The 23,116-nt window shown below is 35.5% G+C and overlaps 2 protein-coding genes across 3 annotated transcripts; one reads left to right on the top strand and one right to left on the bottom strand.

The window, feature by feature from the left end:
* The first annotated feature begins 689 nt into the window (after positions 1–689).
* On the top strand, positions 690–14,025 carry LOC144998883 (U5 small nuclear ribonucleoprotein helicase). Of its 2 annotated transcripts, none has more exons than XM_078958610.1 (47): positions 690–875; positions 945–1,036; positions 1,372–1,540; positions 1,620–2,058; positions 2,149–2,214; positions 2,299–2,403; positions 2,688–2,990; positions 3,069–3,185; positions 3,273–3,332; positions 3,418–3,489; positions 3,603–3,719; positions 3,792–4,019; positions 4,115–4,267; positions 4,343–4,426; positions 4,704–4,778; positions 4,878–5,009; positions 5,089–5,154; positions 5,514–5,579; positions 5,671–5,943; positions 6,044–6,256; positions 6,675–6,830; positions 6,918–7,142; positions 7,216–7,317; positions 7,411–7,491; positions 7,561–7,641; positions 7,756–7,959; positions 8,067–8,183; positions 8,283–8,405; positions 8,504–8,593; positions 8,657–8,782; positions 8,918–8,980; positions 9,053–9,141; positions 9,234–9,324; positions 9,413–9,562; positions 9,655–9,846; positions 9,943–10,008; positions 10,654–10,809; positions 10,921–11,064; positions 11,156–11,223; positions 11,310–11,475; positions 11,555–11,617; positions 11,981–12,076; positions 12,158–12,325; positions 12,429–12,596; positions 13,269–13,409; positions 13,551–13,682; positions 13,763–14,025. In XM_078958610.1, the coding sequence occupies exons 1-47, from the start codon at positions 766–768 to the stop codon at positions 13,841–13,843; spliced, it is 6,279 nt and encodes a 2,092-aa protein (XP_078814736.1). In that variant the 5' UTR covers positions 690–765; the 3' UTR covers positions 13,844–14,025. The 2 variants fall into 2 exon arrangements, with proteins under 2 accessions (XP_078814736.1, XP_078814737.1); XM_078958611.1 differs by having other exon boundaries at positions 691–875; positions 975–1,036.
* A 2,689-nt stretch (positions 14,026–16,714) lies between these two features.
* LOC144998429 (protein CANDIDATE G-PROTEIN COUPLED RECEPTOR 2-like) lies at positions 16,715–18,635 on the bottom strand. Its single transcript, XM_078958200.1, has 6 exons — positions 18,079–18,635; positions 17,738–17,929; positions 17,492–17,651; positions 17,291–17,393; positions 17,117–17,198; positions 16,715–17,021 (listed from the first exon to the last, which is right to left on the bottom strand). Exons 1-6 carry the CDS (start codon positions 18,364–18,366, stop codon positions 16,944–16,946), a joined length of 903 nt encoding a protein of 300 aa, XP_078814326.1. The 5' UTR covers positions 18,367–18,635; the 3' UTR covers positions 16,715–16,943.
* Positions 18,636–23,116: the final 4,481 nt, after the last annotated feature.

Raw genomic sequence — 23,116 nt, 5'->3', positions numbered from 1 at the left:
AGGGAAATCATTGATCTCGATTCCAATTTTTCTTGGTTGATCTAAGTTTTCTAGGGTTAGGGCTACTGTGTGTGACGGAAAAGGTGGACTGCATCTTTGGTGGAGACTGATGAGAATTGGTTTGATGGCGGCTATTGTTTGTTTAGGAGATTAGGGTAAGGTAATACCGTGTAGTGTGATACGTATATGATTGATTATATGCTTAATATTATTGTACACCAGGCAATACATATTGTACCTCTTAATTTTCAAGAAAGAGGCAATATGTTTAATAATATAGTAAAGATATATATATATATATATATATATATATATATATATATTGTAGGGAATTAAAAATCATGAATTTTGATATATTTTTTATATTTTTTAGTAGGTATATAATTTTATAAATATTAAAAAAGATAAAAAAAGAACTAACCAATAAAAGCAGGAGAGTGCGGCACCCCCTCCCCCACCTCCTTCCTGCGGGTTGCTCCGCTTACCGACGGTGCGGTGTTCCGGTGAGAGGGAATCCCTCCCGCACCTGTTTCCGCTTGGCCTTAGCCCCGATAAAACAAGAGGATCCATGATTGAATGAACCCGTCTTAAAGCCCAAGCCTGTAACCCAGTCCGGCCCGAATCCGAAATACACTTCCAGATCCAGGACAGGAGTTACAACAATAAACCGACCCGGTCCATGCCGTGGAGAACAATCGAACATTACTTCTTCACCGTTCCTCTACCACCGGACTGACTGTCTTCCCGCCATCACAAAGAAGAAAAATGTTGCTCGAATTGCCTCGATTAACCAACTCCCTGAGGGATCCATTCGACGCAGATCAAGCTTATATTAATCGCAAATCCATTCTTCAATCATTCAACAGTCGTCGCAGGTAGTTAATTGCAAACCCTATCACATATGCAACTGTTTTATTCACAATTTGTAAAATTTGTTATGCTAGTGAACTGAATATTGAATTGGCTGTAATCAGCTCTGCAAAGTCAGTTGACGAATTCGAAGTTGCTCGAAAGATTGTTCATCGATGGGATGAAGGTACTCTCGTTAACTCGCACTATTGTTTTATATACATACTTACATTTGCTATTATGCAAAATATATGATCATTCCTTTCGTAATATTCAAGTAAAATAGAGGCGTGGATTGATTTGAGAGGTTAACGCGCAGATGTTTAACTTGAATTGACCAACCGTAGACTTTTAGCTAAAGTTTTGCTAGCTACGTTACAACTTTATAGGAGACAATGAAACACTATCAATAGACCTTTATCATGAATTTTTCTATTTAAAACTACCTGGTGTGTACTAAAACTATATGATATGAAAACATTTTAAGTTCATATTTTTATTGGGTACTTGAAATTGGTGTAGCTTCTATTGAAGTCCGCCAAGCATACAAACAATTTGTTGGGGCTGTGGTTGAGTTGATTGATGGAGTAGTGATCAATGAGGAGTTCAAAGAGGTGGCGTTGGCAGTGTACAGGCTTTTTGGTACTCATGGAGAAGAGGAAGAAGAGAATAGAAGGATCATTGAAAAGAAGTAAAAAATTCTTGCCTTTACCTGTAAATACATTCATCAACAGACAATATTTATCTTAAAACACTTTATGTTTCTGCAGATCTGAACTACAAAAACTACTTGGTTATTCTGTTTCGGATACAAAGCTACAGAAAGTTGTTAATGCTGTGCAAAGTCTTTCCAAGTTGCAGCCAGACAACCACAAATTGGCTGAAAACCAAGTCAATGCCAGTGATGATGGTCAAGAGTTTGGTGCAAACTTGGTTTTTCATCACCCAGCCCGGTTCTTGGTTGATGAATCTATTGAGGATGTAGAAATGTGGGGGGAGGATTCAAATGTAACTTCTACCTCACTTCATGGGGACTGGTATGATAACAATGAGGTCACTAATCACCATCCTGCTGGTGGAGTTTTTGATTTAGGATGGTTAAGAGATGAATGCAATAAAATAGTAAAAAGTAGTACTTCTCAGCTTCCTCAAGATGAACTAGCAATGGCTATTTGTCGGGTACTTGATTCAGACAAGGCTGGTGATGAGGTAATGAAGTGGTCAATTCATTGTGATTTTGAAAGGGTTTTTTCCTTTGGATTTCTAAGTTATCCGAATGCTTTTACTTTTGTTTTGAAGATAGCTGGTGATTTGTTGGATCTAGTTGGTGATAGTGCATTTGAAACTGTTCAAGATCTTATCATGGTGAGAAACGAACATTTTTGTTGCATTTATTTACTCATTTTTATCAGTTATCATCAGTGTTCTTGTTATATTTCTCCAATTCAGCATAGGAAGGAACTCGTGGAAGCCATTCATCATGGGATGCTGAACTTAAAATCTGAAAAGGTGGTTTCTGGGTCTCAACCACGCATGCCTAGCTATGGTACTCAGGTATGAATTCGTTCATTTGTTCTTTGTAGTTTTGTTGTTATTCTCACATGCATGAAACTTGGTTGTCAACAGTCCATTATGACATTGTATTTACAACTCAACCAAAGATAATAAATGCCTACACTTCTCATTTGGCATTGTACTTACAACTCAACTAAAGACCTCACATTTTTCCCAATGTCCTTACTTTATACACACATACAACACAACTGCTTACCAAAAACATTGAAATTTACAAGGTAATAACTCTTAAAAGTTTGGTTGTTACACAACAATTGATACAGGTTACAGTTCAAACAGAATCAGAAAAGCAAATTGATAAACTAAGACGCAAAGAGGAGAAGAAACATAAACGAGGAACTGATCATGGGGCTGATAACGAGTTGTCTGTTATGAGTTTTAGTTCTTTACTTCAAGCAAGTGCAAAGAAAAGCCCCTTTGATGATCTGATTGGACATGGTGAAGGGTCAAACACATTAGCAGTTACTGCTCTTCCTCAGGGAACAACTAGGAAACATCATAAGGGATATGAAGAAGTTTCCATCCCTCCAACACAAACTGCACCCATGAAGCCTGGAGAGAAGCTGGTACCTTCTTTTTTCCTTTTCTAATTTATAATAAATCATGTGTAGTGATTTATAGTATTTATTGTATTGTTTTTTTAGATTGAAATAACTGAGTTGGATGAATTTGCACAAGCTGCTTTTCAAGGCTACAAATCACTCAACCGTATTCAGAGCAGAATATTCCATACTACTTACAACACTAATGAGAACATTCTGGTCAGTCCAAAATTGAATAAGTTCATTAATACATATGATGCCAAGAAATAAGATCCTTTTTCCTCAAGCAATCATTATGTTTTCCAGGTTTGTGCTCCAACAGGAGCTGGAAAAACAAATATAGCTATGATTGCTGTTCTACATGAGGTGTGTATATACTCTGATCTCATAAAGATTCATTTCTCCTATGAAACTTATTTTCAAATTAAATGATACCTAGTGATGTTTACAGATTGGACAGCACTTCAAAGATGGCTACTTGCATAAAGAAGAGTTTAAGATAGTTTATGTTGCCCCCATGAAGGTACAACTGATATTATCATTTAAACACATTATATATATATATATATATATATATATATATATATATATATATATATATATTCTTACTACCTCTTTTGGACATGCAATCTGTAGGCATTAGCTGCTGAAGTTACTAAGGCATTTAGCCATCGATTAGCTCCATTGAACATGGTTGTGAAAGAACTTACTGGGGACATGCAACTTTCCAAAAATGAACTCGAAGAAACTCAGGTATTTTACAACTTTGGAAATTAAGTTATACAACTGGTGTTTGAGTTTTAATATTGGAATATTTTCTCACAGATGATTGTGACAACACCTGAGAAATGGGATGTAATTACTCGTAAAAGCAGTGACATGTCACTGTCCATGCTAGTAAAGCTCTTGATTATTGACGAAGTGCATCTGCTGAATGATGATAGAGGGCCTGTAATAGAAGCATTAGTGGCCCGCACACTTCGCCAGGTGGAGTCAACACAGTCAATGATCCGTATTGTGGGCCTTTCAGCTACTCTTCCCAATTATCTGGAGGTTGATCTTCTATCCTCCTTGATATACAGAACACTAGGGTTGATTTACCTCTATGCTGTGTAGCTTGATTTGCTGACATCATCCCCAACTTTCAGGTTGCACAATTTCTGAGGGTTAACACTGAGGCGGGTCTCTTCTTCTTTGATTCTAGCTATCGTCCTGTGCCTCTTGCACAGCAATATATTGGAATTACAGAGACGAATTATCAAGCACGAAATGAACTGTTGAATGAAGTTTGCTACAAAAAGGTTTTTTTTCTTTTTCTTCATTCATAACTACCCGTTTTTGTACTATCTTTGGTCACTAAAACTTCTTATTCCCAGGTTTCTGAATCACTAAAGCAAGGGCATCAAGCTATGGTGTTTGTTCATTCACGGAAGGACACTGGGAAAACAGCTGATAAACTGGTAATAATTCGTATATTATAAGACAGACTGTGTTTTTGTTAGTAGGCGCATCTCCAAACTTTATTCCAAAGGATTATTGGACTCATTTGATTTGGAATCATATGATAGTGAATTGACAAAGCAACCCTTTACCGGAAAGGGTAATATGCCTAGTGAACTAGTGGCCCTTGTGCATACTGATGTTTGTGGACCATTCAGTATGCCAACCAGGGGATGAAATAAGTGCTTTGTCACATTTATTGATGATTTCAATACATTGACATGGTGTATTGTACAGGTTGAACTTGCCCGGAAGTATGATGAGCTAGACCTCTTCAGGAATGATGAACATCCTCAGTTTCAGTTGCTTAAGGTAAGGACTAAGGACGTTGTCAGACTTGGAACAATCCGGAAACAGCCCTATCATGATCTAACTAGATGTGTCACAATCACCTACTTTATTTGCTTCCAGATGGAGGTCTCAAAGTCTAGGAACAAAGAGCTCGTTCAGCTATTTGGATCAGGAGTTGGCATCCATCATGCAGGAATGTTACGTGCTGATAGAGGTTTGACCGAGCGGCTTTTTTCTGATGGATTGCTGAAGGTGTTTATTTAACTCTTCTTTTGACTTTTCTCTTTAATTTTTGTGGTATGTCACTTAATGTGTTACCATTTCTTTTCAGGTCCTTGTTTGTACAGCAACTTTGGCATGGGGAGTAAATCTACCTGCACACACTGTTGTAATTAAGGTTGTTAAAATGTGGAATACGTGTGTGTGTGTGTGTGTATTGGTTTATGTTATTTGTTTATAAATTGCAGGAAATAACAACACACTTTATTCTTTTTTTATCAATATAGGCCATAACCATATTTTGTACCCATATTAGCATTGTACTTACATTTCATCTTACCCATAATAGCAACATACTTAACTTTATTACTGGTAATAGCAAGGTACTTACATTTGTTTACACATGATGGGTAAAAATATATAAGCAGGTTATTATCATGAGTAAAAACTAGAATACAAATATACAATTGCTTATATAGTGCTATTCCTTGCAATTTGCCCAATGTTTATTAATCATCACACCTACCTTTGAAACAGGGGACTCAGTTGTATGATCCAAAGGCTGGTGGATGGCGAGATCTGGGTATGCTGGATGTTATGCAGGTGTCATCAATGTTTTCATTAAATTATTTGTAGTTTTAAAAAAAAAAAATTATTATTTAAGTTCTAATGTTGTGTTCTTCATTGTATGTAGATTTTTGGACGTGCTGGAAGACCTCAGTTTGATAAAAGTGGTGAAGGCATTATAATTACATCTCATGATAAGTTGGCCTACTATCTGCGGCTTTTGACTAGTCAACTTCCCATAGAAAGCCAGTTCATTACCTCCTTGAAAGATAACTTAAATGCAGAGGTCACATTGGGGACTGTGACAAATGTGAAGGAAGCTTGTGCATGGCTTGGATACACATACCTTTTTATAAGAATGAAGATGAATCCTCTGGCATATGGTATTGGATGGGATGAGGTATAGTTAACTTTTTGGCACATGTATTTTATTGTTTGATTTACATTACTTATCAAGCTTATGACTATTATTTACGTGATAATTGCTTTCATTATGACAGGTTATTGCAGATCCTTCATTGAGTATGAAGCAAAGATCGCTTGTTTCAGATGCTGCACGTGCACTTGACAAAGCTAAAATGATGCGTTTTGATGAAAAAAGTGGGAACTTCTACTGCACTGAACTTGGTCGCATTGCTAGTCACTTTTATATTCAATATTCTAGTGTGGAGACATACAATGAGATGCTGAGACGCCATATGAGTGATAGTGAGGTAACAAGTTCTTGTCTATTTAGTGGTTTCTTTACTTTTTCTCTCTAACTCCTGTGTAATGATGTTTGTCTGGATAAAGTGATGTATACACAAGGTCTGTTTCTTTTATTGGTTGAATAAACCGAACTAAATGATCGTTTTACTCTTACATTCCAACAAACAATTTTCATGATATTCATCAAATTATTGCAAGGAGAGTTAGGAGGGGAAAAAAAGGAAAAAAAAAATAGGTAAAAAGTCGGTGCATGAATACATTATGTTTTTTGGATTAATCCATTAAGTCATTTTGTCTAAGATTAAGTGAAAATGAAACGACCATGTATAGGTATCCAGATTAAATGCTTCACCAACTAAGCTCATTAATTCAAAAAGAAACAGCTCCTTACTTAGGTATTTGATTGGTATTAATTTTTTGCAGATAATCGACATGGTTGCTCACTCTACTGAATTTGAAAATATTGTTGTTCGAGAGGAGGAGCAAAATGAATTGGAAACCTTAGCCCGGACTGTCTGTCCTTTGGAAGTCAAGGGTGGTCCCACAAATAAACATGGAAAAGTATCTATTTTAATTCAGGTATAGCCTTTTAAAGATCAAGAATAAGTACTCGACAATTAAGTTTATATGATTTGCCTTTATCTAATCACATTTGATTCTTTGCAGCTATACATATCTCGAGGGTCTATCGATGCATTTTCCTTAATTTCTGATGCAGCATACATTAGTGCCAGCTTGGCGCGTATAATGCGGGCCCTTTTTGAAATTTGTTTGCGTAGAGGATGGTGTGAGATGACTTCCTTCATGTTGGAGTATTGCAAGGCTGTAGATCGTCAAATATGGCCCCACCAGCATCCTCTCAGACAATTTGACAGAGATATATCACCAGAAGTTTGTCTAACCATCTCCATCTTGCTATTTTTTTTCATCCTTTTTCTTATTTATTTTTTCCATTTTGTTTCAGATAATTCGGAAGCTAGAAGAACGAGAGATTGACTTGAGTCATCTTCTAGAGATGCAAGAGAAGGAAATTGGAGCTATGATCCGTTATGCACCTGCAGGAAGGGTAAGTACTAACTACTAACTGGTGTCCTATAGTTTAATCTCCCAACAATGTCAATTGTGTAAGATTTTATATGGATGCATTTTGATTTTGAAGGTAGTGAAGCAATATATAGGATTCTTTCCATCAATCTTGTTGTCTGCCACAATAAGTCCGATCACTAGAACTGTTTTAAAGGTAACTCTTTTGACAACCATTAGTATTGATATTTTATATACAGCATATTGATATTGAGATTCATTTCAGGTAGATCTGGTCTTAACTCCAGACTTTGTATGGAAAGATCGCTGGCATGGTGCTGCACAACGTTGGTGGATTCTTGTTGAGGTTCTTTTTTATGTTTATGTGGATTATAATTTGCCATTTAATAATTCAATGGTAGTAACAAGTCACAAGTGCACTGTATTAATGTGGAACCTTTTATGAAAAAAAATCATGCAGGATTCAGAGAATGATCATATCTACCACTCGGAGCTTTTTACATTGACCAAACGAGCAGCAAAAGGGGAACCACAGAAGCTTTCCTTCACTGTGCCGATTTTTGAACCACATCCTCCTCAATACTACATTCGTGCTGTTTCTGATTCTTGGTTGCAATCTGAGGCTTTCTATACTATCTCTTTTAAGAATCTAGCCCTACCAGAGGTCATTATAGTAAATTAACATTCAGACATGTTTATGATTGGCAATTCTTGTTGTAAAGTTAATTTTGGTATTCCTTTTTTTTTTTTTTTTTTTTTTATTTTATTCAGAGCCATACGACACACACTGAACTTCTAGATCTGAAGCCACTTCCTGTGACTGCACTTGGCAACAAGGCTTACGAAGCTTTGTATAGATTTTCACACTTCAATCCTATTCAAACCCAGGTATGGCTTCCTAGATTGTGGATGTTGTTTACTATATTAGCCATGTTGTTATCACTAATTACGTTGTATGCCACTGATGGTTTTGATGGTACTTGGCAGGCTTTTCATGTGTTATATCACACACAGAACAACGTTCTTTTAGGAGCTCCTACTGGAAGTGGGAAAACTATATCTGCAGAGCTTGCTATGCTTCATTTATTCAATACAGCCCCTGATATGAAGGTACAAATTACAGTATTTATCTTGAGATCAGTATTGTCCAGTGGCTCACACATATTTAAAAACTGAAGTTGTTGTTTATGCCTCACTTAAATTTACAGGTTATTTACATAGCACCATTAAAAGCCATAGTTCGAGAAAGAATGAATGATTGGAAGAATGGCCTTGTCTCTAAACTTGGTAAAAAGATGGTAAGTGTACCTTTTTAATTTTTGTGAAACATGATTTGATATTTACACGTGGTGCTCTATCAGGTTGAGATGACTGGTGATTACACACCAGACATGATGGCTCTTATGTCAGCAGATATCATAATCTCAACTCCTGAAAAGTGGGATGGTATTAGTCGTAATTGGCACAGTCGAAGCTATGTCACTAAGGTTCTTTTCTTACTTACCTCACAGAGTTACATAACAACAATGACAATATGACATATCATTATTATTATTGTTATATCCAAACTATTGCATATTATACATTTTTATGTTGAAAATTGTCTTCAATTCTTTTGGCAGGTTGGCCTCATGATTTTGGATGAGATTCACCTACTTGGAGCTGATCGTGGACCTATACTTGAGGTACATGTCATGTCACCCTGCAGATATGCTTTTTTGGGATTAATTCTTTACTGATTTTAAATTGCTCGCCAGGTCATCGTCTCAAGGATGAGATACATATCATCACAAACGGAGCGACCCGTTCGGTTTGTTGGTTTGTCAACAGCCTTAGCAAATGCCCAGTGAGTTTTTTTTTTTGGTTCATCACATTTATATGTTTTAACAATTTTATATATATATTTTTCATATTGCTCCAATTTTACAATGTTTTTAGGAATCTGGCTGACTGGTTGGGAGTTGAGGAGATTGGTCTGTTCAATTTCAAGCCAAGTGTACGACCTGTGCCTCTTGAAGTTCATATACAGGCAAGTCGACTTTCTTTTCCACTTGTATAAAAGTCTGAAATACACAAGAAGTTTTCAAATATTAACAATTAATCATTTCAATTTACAGGGGTACCCAGGGAAATTCTACTGTCCAAGAATGAATAGCATGAATAAGCCAACCTATGCTGCCATATGTACACACTCACCAACAAAACCAGTTTTAATATTTGTTTCATCTCGTCGGCAGACAAGGCTCACTGCATTAGAACTCATTCAGGTATTTTAATTAATTTTATTGAAATGACAGCTCGTGTTACATACTATTTTTATTCATTAAACTCATATTTAATTTTCTTTTGCAACATGAAGTATGCCGCTTCAGATGAACATCCGAGGCAGTTTCTTGCCATGCCTGAGGAGGCGCTACAGATGATTGTTTCTCAGGTCACTGATCAGAATCTTAGGCACACTCTACAATTTGGTATCGGATTACATCATGCAGGATTAAACGACAAAGATAGATCTTTTGTTGAGGAACTTTTTGCAAACAACAAGATTCAGGTAGGACTTGTATTATTTTTTTTTGAAAAAAATATCAATACCCATGATTGGGAAAACCCTTTTTCATCTACATTTTATGGAAAATTACTGTTTCAGGTTTTGGTTTGCACAAGTACGTTAGCTTGGGGGGTAAATCTTCCGGCTCATCTAGTTATAATAAAGGTTAGTCAAACTTTTAGCATCCACAATTATCAAAGAATTTTTTATTTCTGCCACGTCAGCTTTCTACTAACCTTTATTTGACTAAACCCTGTCATCACAAACCTTCTCCAATGCATAAACCTTTTTTTCAAACAACTATTTTGTTCACCTCTATTTGAAATCTTCTATAAAGCCCAATCATCAAAATTTTCGATTTTATATTTCTTAAAAAGAATATTACTTGACTTCAGCACTTGAAAGATGATAGAATTATCACGTATGTCGTTAACAAAATATGAAACGATAAAAATATTATATTATTGCTATGTTTTTTTAACATTGATTTTGGGGAGTAACATGAAATATTTGATAAATAGATCAGTAAGTCTGAAGATAATAAAGATCAAAAGTTAAATATGATTAGGGAAGTAAAGGAAATATTACTGGATGAAAGGGTTTAAATGTGAAAAACACAAATAAAATAAGCGCTTAAAGAGCTACAAGTGGTCGAGTAAAAGACAAAAAAAAAAGTTGTATTCTAATGATAAAAACCCTTTCAAAGCCTAAATCAGACAGTTAAAAGCTATAAAATAACCTCCTCCCATTGGAGGGTCATTGATTTGATATGTTATGTTATTGAGATTGGGTTTTTATGCCATGCTGCAGGGAACAGAGTATTATGATGGGAAAGCAAAGCGTTACGTTGATTTTCCAATCACAGACATCTTGCAAATGATGGGACGTGCAGGTCGTCCTCAATATGATCAACATGGGAAAGCCGTCATTCTTGTACATGAACCCAAAAAAAGCTTCTATAAAAAGGTCGATTTATAAAATCATAAAGCAAGAGAAAAAAACAAAAAACAAATATATGATATACAATATCGCAATTGCTGATGTGTATATAATTTATTTATTTATTTATTTTTGCAGTTTCTTTATGAACCATTTCCAGTTGAAAGCAGTCTTAGGGACCAGCTCCATGATCACATCAATGCTGAAATAGTTTCTGGAACAATCTCTCATAAGCAAGATGCTGTACATTATATGACCTGGACTTATCTGTTCCGTAGACTGGTAATATTTTTTTAAACCCTAAAACTGATTAAACATGTGTCATCATTTCCATGAATATTACATTTTTTTGACATTATTACACATGTGGCAGATGGTTAATCCAGCTTATTATGGATTGGAGGATTGTGATCCCGAAAGTTTAAATTCTTACCTATCAAGGTAAAACCGTACCATATCTTCACTAAATTAACAAAATATCACCTGTTTCATTTTTTTTAGTACTAAATACACAATTTTGCTTGCAGTCTAGTGCAGAACACATTTGAAGATTTAGAAGATGGTGGATGCATTAAGATGGATGAAGAAAATGTGGAGTCTTTAATGTTAGGTTCAATAGCATCACAATATTATCTGAAATACATGACAATTTCCATGTTTGCTTCGAATATAGAGTCAGATACCTCTCTTGAAGTAAGTAAAACTTATACCAAAGCTTTATCATTATCATCATTTTGATATTTATTCTTACAGTATATCATCTTACTTTCAGGTTTTCCTTAATGTACTTTCGGCTGCTTCCGAATACGATGAACTTCCTGTCCGTCATAATGAGGTAATTTTATTACGCTCTGTATTTTTCTGCTGACGTGGCTCAACTTGTTGCTGAAGTGGACATATGATGATGTGGCAAGCTTATTGAAATAACTTCATTAAATAGTAATCAAGTTCCATTTTTGTGAAAATGTTGAAACATTGAAGGGACAATGTCACAACTCAGTTACATTGGAACAAAACTGAAACTTGATTATAATTTAATGAAACTGTTTCCGTAAATCTGCCACATCAACAAAAAAAAAAAAAAAACATAATTTTCGTACACTTGAACAAAAAAAAATACAAAATTTCACAACCTTAAGGATATAGACAGTGACATGCAATATCTTTTTGGGTTCTAACCTGATTGTTTCTATTGTAGGAGAACTATAACGAAGCATTATCTGCCAAAGTCCCATATGCAGTCGACAAAAATCGCCTCGATGATCCACATGTTAAAGCAAATTTGCTTTTCCAGGTCAGCATGATCTCAGACGCTATTCAAAAACCTAAAAAAAATTCTACTTCTTTCTTTTACTAAACTTTTTAAAATCCAAAGGCGCATTTTTCTCAAGTGGAACTGCCTATCAGCGACTATTACACAGACTTGAAGTCAGTGCTGGATCAAAGTATACGTATTATTCAAGCCATGATAGATATATGTGCAAATAGTGGATGGCTGGAAAGTTCCATTACTTGTATGCATCTTCTCCAGATGGTCATGCAGGTATTATTATGCCCCAACCATTTTGTATTTTGTTTTGCATGTATGGTCACCTTTTTTTAATTTTGACTTTTGTTATATTTGTATATCATGTGGTTGATGTCAGGGTATGTGGTTTGAGAGGGATTCACCCCTATGGATGTTGCCATGCATGAGTGAAGACCTTTTCAGCTTATTGCAAAAAGGAGGAATTTCAAATATACAACAGTTATTGGATCTCCCGAAAATGAGTATACAATCTAGATTTGGAAACAGCGCTTCAAGACTACAACAGGTATTAAAAATAATTTAGAGCAAATTACAAGTTTAGTCCCTGTGGTATATATATATCAAATGCTATGGTTTTGTTTTCATCTAGATGTATTGCAATGCTCGTCCCTGTCACTATCACTATCGTGTTAAAAAAGTTCTTTTTTTTTTTTTTTTTTTTTGAAATCCAAAGAAAAATGACTATTTGTCCCTCATCTTGATCTTCTTCGGTTAAACCCCTAACAAAATCACCAATCTTCTTCATCTTAAACTCTAAGAACAAACCCAAACCCACAAATACATCATAACTAAGAAAATCAAGATCCAAATTAAAAGAAACCCACAAATTTACCATTTTTGTTATTTTGATGAAGCCGTATTGATTTTCTTTTTTGCATTAAAATAAATAAAATATGGTGAATATTTGGGTTTCTTCTGATTTAGATCTTGCTTTCCTTTTTGTTATAGTTTATTTCTAGGTGAAGGAAATTGAGGATTTATTTAGATTTTCTATCCAATATTATAGTCATTTTTTCAGACAAACTTTGCAACAAAACTAATCTTTAAAGACCACCTGCACAACACTGCAAAATAGAACATATGGACAGAAATCATAACTTTTGATATACCACAGAGACTAAAATGTGGTTATATTAATCATGTGCATGAATATCTTGTCTTATATTTATGGTTTCAGGATCTACAACATTTCCCGCGAATTCAAGTGAAACTCAAGATTCAAGGAAAGGATGTTGGGGCGTCTCTCAATATTCGTTTGGAGAGATCCAACTCCAATCGTAGAAAATCATCAAGAGCTTTTACCCCTCGTTTCCCAAAGGTACACTCAATGTGTCTCACATGTATTGTAGTGTGACAAAAGTTGCAATTTATTTGATATCTTAACGCGCCCTCATCCTCGTCATCAAAGATAGCCCATAGAAAGCTCGTCCTCTCTAACATTCTTTGTTTGTTTTTTCAGTTGAAAGATGAAGCATGGTGGTTGGTTCTTGGGAACTCCTCAACCTCTGAACTACATGCTCTTAAAAGAGTTTCCTTCACAAACAATGTGGTTACCCGCATGAAGTTACCACCAACCGCAACCAATATTCAAGTAATTAATTACTTTTCTCCTACACCTTTTCTTCTTGTTATTCCTTTTTGCTTACGTGGATGATTTTTTTTATTTGGTAGGGGATGAAGTTGTTTCTGATATCAGATTGTTATCTTGGATTTGATCAAGAATACTCGATTGAAGAGGTTATGGAGTCTTAGCAACTGGACACCACCATAGTAAATAGTAAATACTTTAGCTTTACCAATTTAATCATATGGACATGAAACAGTACAACTATATAGTGAATGTAAACATTTGAAAACCCTACTTTTCCAAGCTTTTCAAAATCTCACCTTTTCATACGGATATGGTGAGCGAGATACTTTTCTTCTTGGTGTCACTAATTTCATGTTCGAGAACATTATCTTTCATTTGATTACATCTTTGATGAAAGTACACTTCTTAAAATAATAATTGACTGAATATGTTTCTTATACCATAAAAAAATGGTTTATTTTTCATTTTTTTCTACAAAAGACCTAATTTTTACATATTTTCTAAATGAAGTCGGTTATCAACATGTAAATTGGGTTTATTAAATTAAATTTTTTATATTTTACCTTCTTTCCGATTTAGACCAATTTTTTTTTTCAAAATAAAACTATTTTTAATATATTCTTTTTATTTCATTAATGGAGTCGGTTACAAACAAGTAACCCAATCTCTCTCTCTCTAACTCATGTGCATTTTAAGCATCAATCATCTTAAAGAAATGAATCTAAAACCCTAGGTTACATTTTCAAAAGTTGTTCTAGGGCTATTTTCGTAAGGGAGGTGGGAGTCATTCCCTCCTAACATATAAGACACAGAAATCTTATATTTCTTAACTCACTCAATTAAAAAAAAAATACTAAACAACTAAGGTACAAGTCTTAAAACACATTGTACAAGAGAAAATAAGAGATAGAAAGTATATATATATATATATATATATATATATATATATATATATATATATATATATATATATATATATATATAGAGAGAGAGAGAGAGAGAGAGAGAGAGAGAGAGAGAGAGAGAGAGAGAAAGAGAGAGAGAGAGAGAAGTGAGTAAGTGAAATCAATTAAACAACCAGTTGAAAAGGGAGTGGTACCAGTGGTAATTCTATTTCTAATTAAGATTTTACCTTGATTGTTTTGTATTTTTTTTTAATTAAGTGGGTTGAGTGAGTTGAAAAAGATAGGGTTTCTGTATGTTGTGGGTTGGGAAAAATGAAAGAGAAAAGCTGATGTGGCAGTGAGTTCAACGGGTTGGGAGGGAATGACTCCTTCCTCCCTAAGGTTTGATGGTGTTAAGGATGGGCGTTTTGACCGAGAAACTAAGTTGGAACCGGCTGAGACCAAATTGTTGCTGTGGGTGAACTTATGACTAAACATCTTCTGTGGTATTCGAAGTAAAAATGTTGTTCATGATCTTGGATAAGATCATGAATGGTACTGAATTAATTTACTATTCTATATTTTATTCTTATAGACCTGGTCAAATAAGTATCTCATAAAGAAACACAAGCAATACATGAAGAAAGCACGTTGAAAAAGGCTTGGTCTCTAAGAATCTCAGGAGAAAAGATGAAGGAAGATCTCAGATTTGTAAGAGACTTAGTCGGCTATTCTACACACTTATTAATAACACACAACACAATACACCATATCTCTCTCTGTGTGTGTGATCGCCTTTAATAAAAACTCTAAGACATAATGACTTTTGTCACTTCTTGAGGTTTTATGTTGGATATCTTGAAAATATCAAGGTCTTTCCTCTATATCTTATGTTGCATCTTAAATATTTACTTTTATATGTTTCAAACATCTTTAATCTTTTACTTATCTTCAACATCTTTGTATTTTTATGCATTTAATATATTTGAATAATCTAAAATCTTCTGCGGATCTTAAGCATCTCTACAGTTCTACTTATATTGAACATCTTGAGACTTTCCGACACATGTTTACATATTATTAACATTTATGATATTCTTTATTTGTTACAAACTTACAGTAAATTATTTACAAGTTTTTCTCTACATTCTAGATATAATTAACATTTTGAATATATCAAGCATACAAAAATCGTTAAAATATCTATTTGCATATCTGATTTATTTTCAAGATCTTGACAACATTCAAGATCTTCTTCTAGCACTTTTCAACATCATGCCTAACATACTAATTTGATTACAAAATTATCATGTAGATATTGCAATCCTCAAGTTTCTGTTTTTGGGTATATCAGTTTCGGGACTATCATGTAGGTATTTTTGGTTCCAACCGAACCAAAATTATTGTTTCACTTTAAACTGCCATAAGTATTTCCTTATAAATCCAATTGACCTAAACATTTTTTTCCAGCATGTACTTACACTGTTTTGTTTACTTTGTTACAAGTTTGATTGACCTTATATTGGCATGGTAATTGGTTCTTGCAAATTACATTTTCGGTTATTTTGTATCCGATCCGACCATCTGTTCTTAGGACAACCTCCGAAAACAGACACAGTTTTGTGAAAATAGTCTTGAGACATGAGGTAGATATACTATTAACAAGGTTTTTAGTTATGAAATTAGTGACGAGAATAATTCTCTAGCAAATTTATAGCGTTTAACAATGGATTACCCACGATTTTTTATGTCATTGATGTCTCTCTTTCTAGTAGTGATATTGGAACTTCATCCTAACAATAACATAATTCTATTTTAACATTCCATACTAAGTTTTTTGTTTCGTTCGGGATGCTTGAGGATGAAGCCATTTCAAGGGACCTAATGTGGTGGATAAGAAGAATAATGAGAAACATCACTTATGGTTTTGTAATCTTCTTTTAGGTGATCCATGTTTAGGACACACGTGAGTTAGGATGATATATGGTTATCTGCTGGTAATGGTAATCAGCTCCATTAATAAAATAAAACATAATAGGTAAAAGTAAGGTTTATTTTGAAAAAAAAAAAAAAAGGCAAAACTAGAAAAAAGAAAAGAAAAACAAAAAAAAGTCTTTTATGAAATAAACCCCATAAAAAAGAAGCAACTAATAGCTAGATTTGACTTTTCCTCTATTAATATGTCCAAATCATGATTACGAGAAACTACAATAACAAGATGTTTAGTTGTTTTACCCAAGTAAAGTTGTATAAGTGTCACATACACTGCTACCTAAATCTTACTAGAAGAGTGAAAAACAAACACATCTATTGAGCATGCTACATATCTATCTTATTTACAGAATTTCTTCCATAAAATCTCAAGAATTTGGCACGATTATTCCCAGTCTGCATCGAAAAATCCAGCATCTCGCATCTCAGAGTAGTAAGCATTATCTAAAAGCAAGTCTTCCTCCTGTAACAAATTATACAACCATTAAAAAAAAACTTGCATATTTGGTTATATAAAACCTGGAAATAGGTGAGAAAACATTATGAAGAAATAATTACCTGGAAAAAATCTCCTAGGAAAGTAATGTACAGAAAGGGAAGGTAGAGAGTGTGGTAGCAGAAGCCTATGAAACTATAAAACCTGTACATATATATAAAATGGAAACAGTTATTTAACTCAAATTATGTTTCTTTATTTTGAAAAAAAAAATATATGTTTTTTTTTTTTCATACCAAAATCCAAATCCAACACCACTGGCAGCCAGTGCACAAGCCAACAATGCCAAGCTGTTAACAATGAACATGACTACAACATAATTATAAAATGCTGGTCTTGCTGCATAAGGAAAAAAAAATGGTGGTCATTTGTAGAAAAAATATATTAAAAAAAATGTGAATTATGAAGCTGTGCAGAGTTTGGATGAGTTGACTCACGAGGTAACTTATCTCTCCACTTTGAGTAATGAACAAATAGAATATATCCATAGGTGCACGTTAGCAATAGTTCATCGAATGTCCACATCCCCCATTTTCCACCATGGTTAGTTTCACCATCCATGAAAAGTGGCACATGAAATCCAAACACAAATATCGCCTGTAAATGGAATGGAATGACCAATAATAAAGATTAAATAAACTGGAATGGAATATCGAATTCCAATTCTGTAAAGGTATTATCACCTTAAGGAGTATATCTGCTCCAACAATCAGCCCTGATATGGAGAAAGTATGAGCTAATGTTTCCAACCCACTTGCATAATTTTCCTGAAGTAAGAAAGCAACCAAGCTGATCTCTAGACATAGTGTTCCAGATTCTGTCACCAATGACAATAAATTCCAAGCAATCTTCTTATCTGGAGTGCACTGCCATGCCTGCGCAAACACAAATTTGGGAACAGAATCACATTATTAAGAAATTAATACACTCGAATCCTAGCTAGCTCAACCAAGTTGTTTTACTGTTTTCTGCAATCACTTTTATATTATTATAGACGACAATAAAACGCTGATCCAAAAGTTACCTGAAGACAGCACCAAGTGAGATTGAGTATAGCAGAGAACCAAAGAAGAAGATAGTAAGCAATCATAACGTGGGAGCGACGATGATTGAGCTTCTTTATGTTCTTTTTGAGATGAAACCCTAAGTAGAGCACAAACAATGCAGCCAAGATCGATAGAGCCGCGGTGTACAATACTCCATGGCAATTGCTTTGATTGTAATACGAATTTGACGGTGGTGATGATGATAATTCCAGATGAGAGTGTAAGTCGGTTATGGCAGGGACGCTTGGAATCGGGGGATGCCCCATTTTTGTCACGAAAAGGGGAATTTGGTTTTTGAAGACATGGATCAAAATTAAACCCTGATCATACGTGTTCGTGTTTGAAGTAATCGGAAAATCGAAGAAATGAGAAACCCTAGATTTTGAGAAGAGAGAGGGTTGTAGATCGAGACGAGGTTTTGGGAACGGAGGAGCTTCGGAATTGTACAACCAAAACGATCGACAGCTAACACGGATTCGACGGCATCATATTCTCATAATCGATAACCAACTATGACTCTTCTTTCGCAAATTTAATAGATTATCTTAAACTATTTTTGACTTAAAATGACAACGAAGTTATACGTTATCATTTGACCAAATATTTATTACCTTCTAATAACTGTCTACTCCGGTTTGTTCCTTTTTCTCTTACATGTATATTGGAAACAAGTGTTCCTTGTCTAATCCTAGTTACCCTCATTCCCAACTAATCAATAGTTTACAGTTTACAGTAATATAAATATACCAATAGTGTCTATTTATGGTAAACAAATATAACATATATGTGTAGCACATACTCGTAGATGGAACATGAGGTTCTTGAATGTTCATACTGTTTCTGAGGTCAAGAACATGTAAAACATGTATATGACCATGCTACATAACAAAAAATAAATCAATTTTCATATGTTTAGTTCTTTGGTGTTGAACTGATTTTGATCCTAAACATTTTGCACTAACATTATCACAAATATTAACATGGGCTCCATAAACTACCTCACACTAGCAATAAGGTAGCTTACGCTGGTGCTCGAACCTCTCTTCATAGATGGCACAAGAGATTTGTACATCCTCATGAACCGGTGTTAAGAAGATTAGTTTCGAAGTTTCATCTTCCTACTTCATCAAATAAACTCCCAATTCCTAAATGTCTATGACTCATGTTAAATGGGTAAAAGTCATAGATTTCATTTACCACATTCTCATGCCACTTCTTCTAAACCTTTTGAATTGGTGTACTCAGATGTTTGGGGTTCTTCCCTTATTTTTTCATTAAATGGATCTCGATATGTTGTCTTATTTATTGACGATTGCATTAAGTTTGTATGGATTTACTTCTTACCATAAAAATCCCAAGTGTTTTCCACTTTCTTGCAATTTCAAACCTTGATTAAAAATTAATTTTCTTGTGATATTAAAAGCCTACAAACTGATTGGGGTGGTGAGTATAGACATGTCTCTAAATTTCTTCAACACCATGACATTATACATCTTGTTTCTTGTCCTTACACACATGAACAAAATGGGGTTGTTGAACGTAGAAACCGTATCGTAGTCGAAAAGACTTATTCTTTTAGCCCAATCATCTCCATCAAAATTGTTTTGGGAATATGCTTTCAAAACCGCAACTTATTTACACAATCTAACCATCAACCCTATTCTCGATTATGAGTCACCTTATCAGAAGCTTTATAACAAAATCCCAGACTATGATTTTCTCAAAAGCTTTCATTGTCTGTGTTATCCTTTTTTTAAGACCTTATGAAACATCCCAAAATATGACCCAAAAATTTCAGTTTTTAATTTGAATAAAACAATATTCCAAAAGCATTGTTCATACATTCCAGTAAAATAAGTATATCAGACATCATAAAAATCAGAGTATGTTCCCGAAACAGAATTCATATGGTGTGTATGATGCAGTTAACCCGAGCTCTTCCCCTTGTAACCGGAAGTACCTCAAACATAGGTTGAAAACCGTAAGCACAAAGCTTAATGAGTTCCCCAAATGCCACATACCATACATACAAATAAACATATAATGGGCCCCACTCGGTAAATAGATCGGGCCCTACCCAACATACATATATCATATAACAAATAAACACTACACATACAATAATCACAAAGATACATATCATACAAGTGGTCATCGGGCCCCGCCTAGTACGCATATAAGCACATAACACATGCAAGAGTCACGCAGACAACTAGCATACTAACATACCATAAACATGGGCCGACATTGGTGCCTTCGACCCTCTAAACTCAATGAGGAAACTCACCTCATACTGTTGAGTCAATGGGTAAATCCTTGGCTGCTGGTTCGACAAATCCCTGAGCTAACAATATCAAATAAAATCCAATTAACATTTGGGATCCAATCCAAAAACATAAATCCAAACTTAGGGTAAAATACCATTCTACCCCTATCCTATCTTGGTCCAAGACTATAGCCCAATTTCACAGTCTAAAAGGCCCAAAGGTCAAATAGTCCACCAAGGCCCACTTATGGCCCAATTTCTAATTGGTCCCAATCCCTTCTCATGGGCCTTAACATAAGGCCCAAATAATGCTCCTTCCCTAAAACTCCCAAATTCAGATGGTCCAACTAAACCCCAACCTTCTAAGCCAAAAACATGGCCCAAACCTAAAGCCCAACATCGAAATGCCACCTGACTGAGTACGCGGGGCATACTCAGCTTGTACGCTAAGCGTACTGGCTCGAGGGCTTGTACGCTGCATGCATAGGCTTGTACGCCCAACGTACTCTTCCAGTTTAGTCACCTTTTAGATTTAGCCTTTAGCCCATTAAGACTTCACTCCAGAATGCAAATCTGACCTCCTTAAGCTAGATTACCACGTAAAGTTGCTAACTTTACGTCCATGCAAGGCTAAATGAGCTCTTAAGCTCAACAAGAGCTCAATAAATGACATAATTCTTGCATGAGACCCTAAGCTCCATAAACTTGGCACCTTTATGCTTAAGGAGCCCATGATAACCCTAGATCTGAAAGGATAATTCCTTTGGACGTCTTAACTAAAAAATCTACCCAACAATGGCCAAAATCATGAAAATCATCCTAAAAAGAAATCTAAACAACTAGAAGTCAAAATGAAAACTTGATACCTCAAAAGCTTTGCAAAATGGGAAGTGATTCTAGAACATCCCAAAAATATGGACCAAAAATTTCATTTTGAATTAAACGAATATAAAACCATTTGTCTGAAAACCTTATAGTAATATATATATATATATATATATATATATATATATACACACACACACACACACAAACCAATGTATCATAGTCAAAACATGTCATAACAAAATCATATAAGAGTATAAATCCCATAAATCTCCAATGCGGAAAATGTGGTGTGATGCGTTGCGATCATGTCGACTCCTTTCCTTTTGAAGAAGAAGGACCTGAAACAAAAACTGAAAACCTGAAGCACAAAGCTTAGTGAGTTCCTCCATCGTACCACATATTGTACAATAAACATATTGCCAGATATATCTGGGTGCCCGACTTACCCTGTTGAGCATATCTGGGTGCTCAACCTACCCTTGTCAGGCATACCGGGTTGCCCGATATACCCCTTATCAAGCATATATGGGTGCTCGACCTACTCTTCCAGGCATATCTGGGTGTCCGAACTACCCTCCGATTTATTCCAACCGGCTACGGGGACTATTTCACCCCTACCACTACCACATAAAAACATAACATAACATACTGTCATGCATATCTGGGTGCTCGACCTACCCTGGCGGTATATCTCAACTGGATCCGTGGACTAGTCCCTTTCCTACCACTATCACATAATATCATAGCATAGTAACACATAAGGCACAACAGATAGTAGCATACCATATAATTATCACAAAGACAATCATCTCTACTATACTCTTACTAGTGAGTCGGCATTGGTGCCTTCGACCCACTTCTACTGAAAGGTAACTCACCTCAATGTCGTGAAGTAGTTGAATTGTCCTCGGTGTTGGGATCAACTCATCTCAAACTTCTACTCATAAAAATCTCTTTTAATTACCCTTACATACTCATACCCTTTTAAGGGTCAACTTCTCAACTCGTCGAGTACACTTCAAGTCCCACTTCCAAAAGTCTCATTCATACCCGAAAAGTTTGGGGCCTCCAACTCATTGAGCCCCTTTGAAAAAAATGAACAATTCTTTAAAATACATACCGGGAGCCGGGCGTTACAAATCTCCCCACTTATTTAGACTTCGTCCTCAAAGTTTGCTGCATTTGGAAATAGCTCAGAGTAGTGCTCCCTCTGCATTAATCCCGTGCCCAAACCCGAGATGGATGCATCACAGTATACTACAAAATCTCCACGCCCTCTGGCAGGGCTAAGATCAGTGCCTCGCACAACCTCTGTCTCAATGTATCGAATGCCACCTGCTGCTTAGGCCTCCAACGAAAGACCACGACCTTCTTCGTCAGCCAGGTCAAGGGTACTGCTATCTTAGAGAAGTCTTGTATGAATCTCCGGTAATAGCCTACTAACCCAAGGAAACTCTGAATCTTAGATGGAGACTTCGGAAACTCCCATCTCATAAAAACCTCCACTTTGGCCGGGTCGACCACAATACCGATCTGGTTGACAAGGTGCCCAAGAAACTGTACCTCGCGCAACCAGAACTTGCACTTGGAGAATTTGGCGTACAAGATCTCCCTCCTCAGGGTATCCAACACCTCTCGCAAATGATCCTCATGCTGCTCCTGCATCTTGGAGTAGACCAATATGTCATCAATAAATACGATCACAGACCGATCCAACATCGGTCTACATATGCGGTTCATGAGGTCCATGAATGAGGCACGAGCATTAGTGAGCCCAAAGGGCATCACCATGAACTTGTAGTAGCCATAGCGAGTCCGAAAAGCGGTCTTTTGTACATGCTCATCTCTGAATCGCATCTGGGGGTAACCTGAACACAAATCTATTTTGGAAAACCAATATGCCCCCCCTGTAGTTGGTCAAA

Source organism: Lactuca saligna, chromosome 5 (genome assembly GCF_052625555.1).
Source record: "Lactuca saligna cultivar CGN05327 chromosome 5, ASM5262555v1, whole genome shotgun sequence".
NCBI classification, from domain to species: Eukaryota; Viridiplantae; Streptophyta; class Magnoliopsida; order Asterales; family Asteraceae; genus Lactuca; species Lactuca saligna.
Note: the sequence above shows the minus strand (reverse complement) of the source record. Positions and strands in the feature narration are given on the sequence as shown.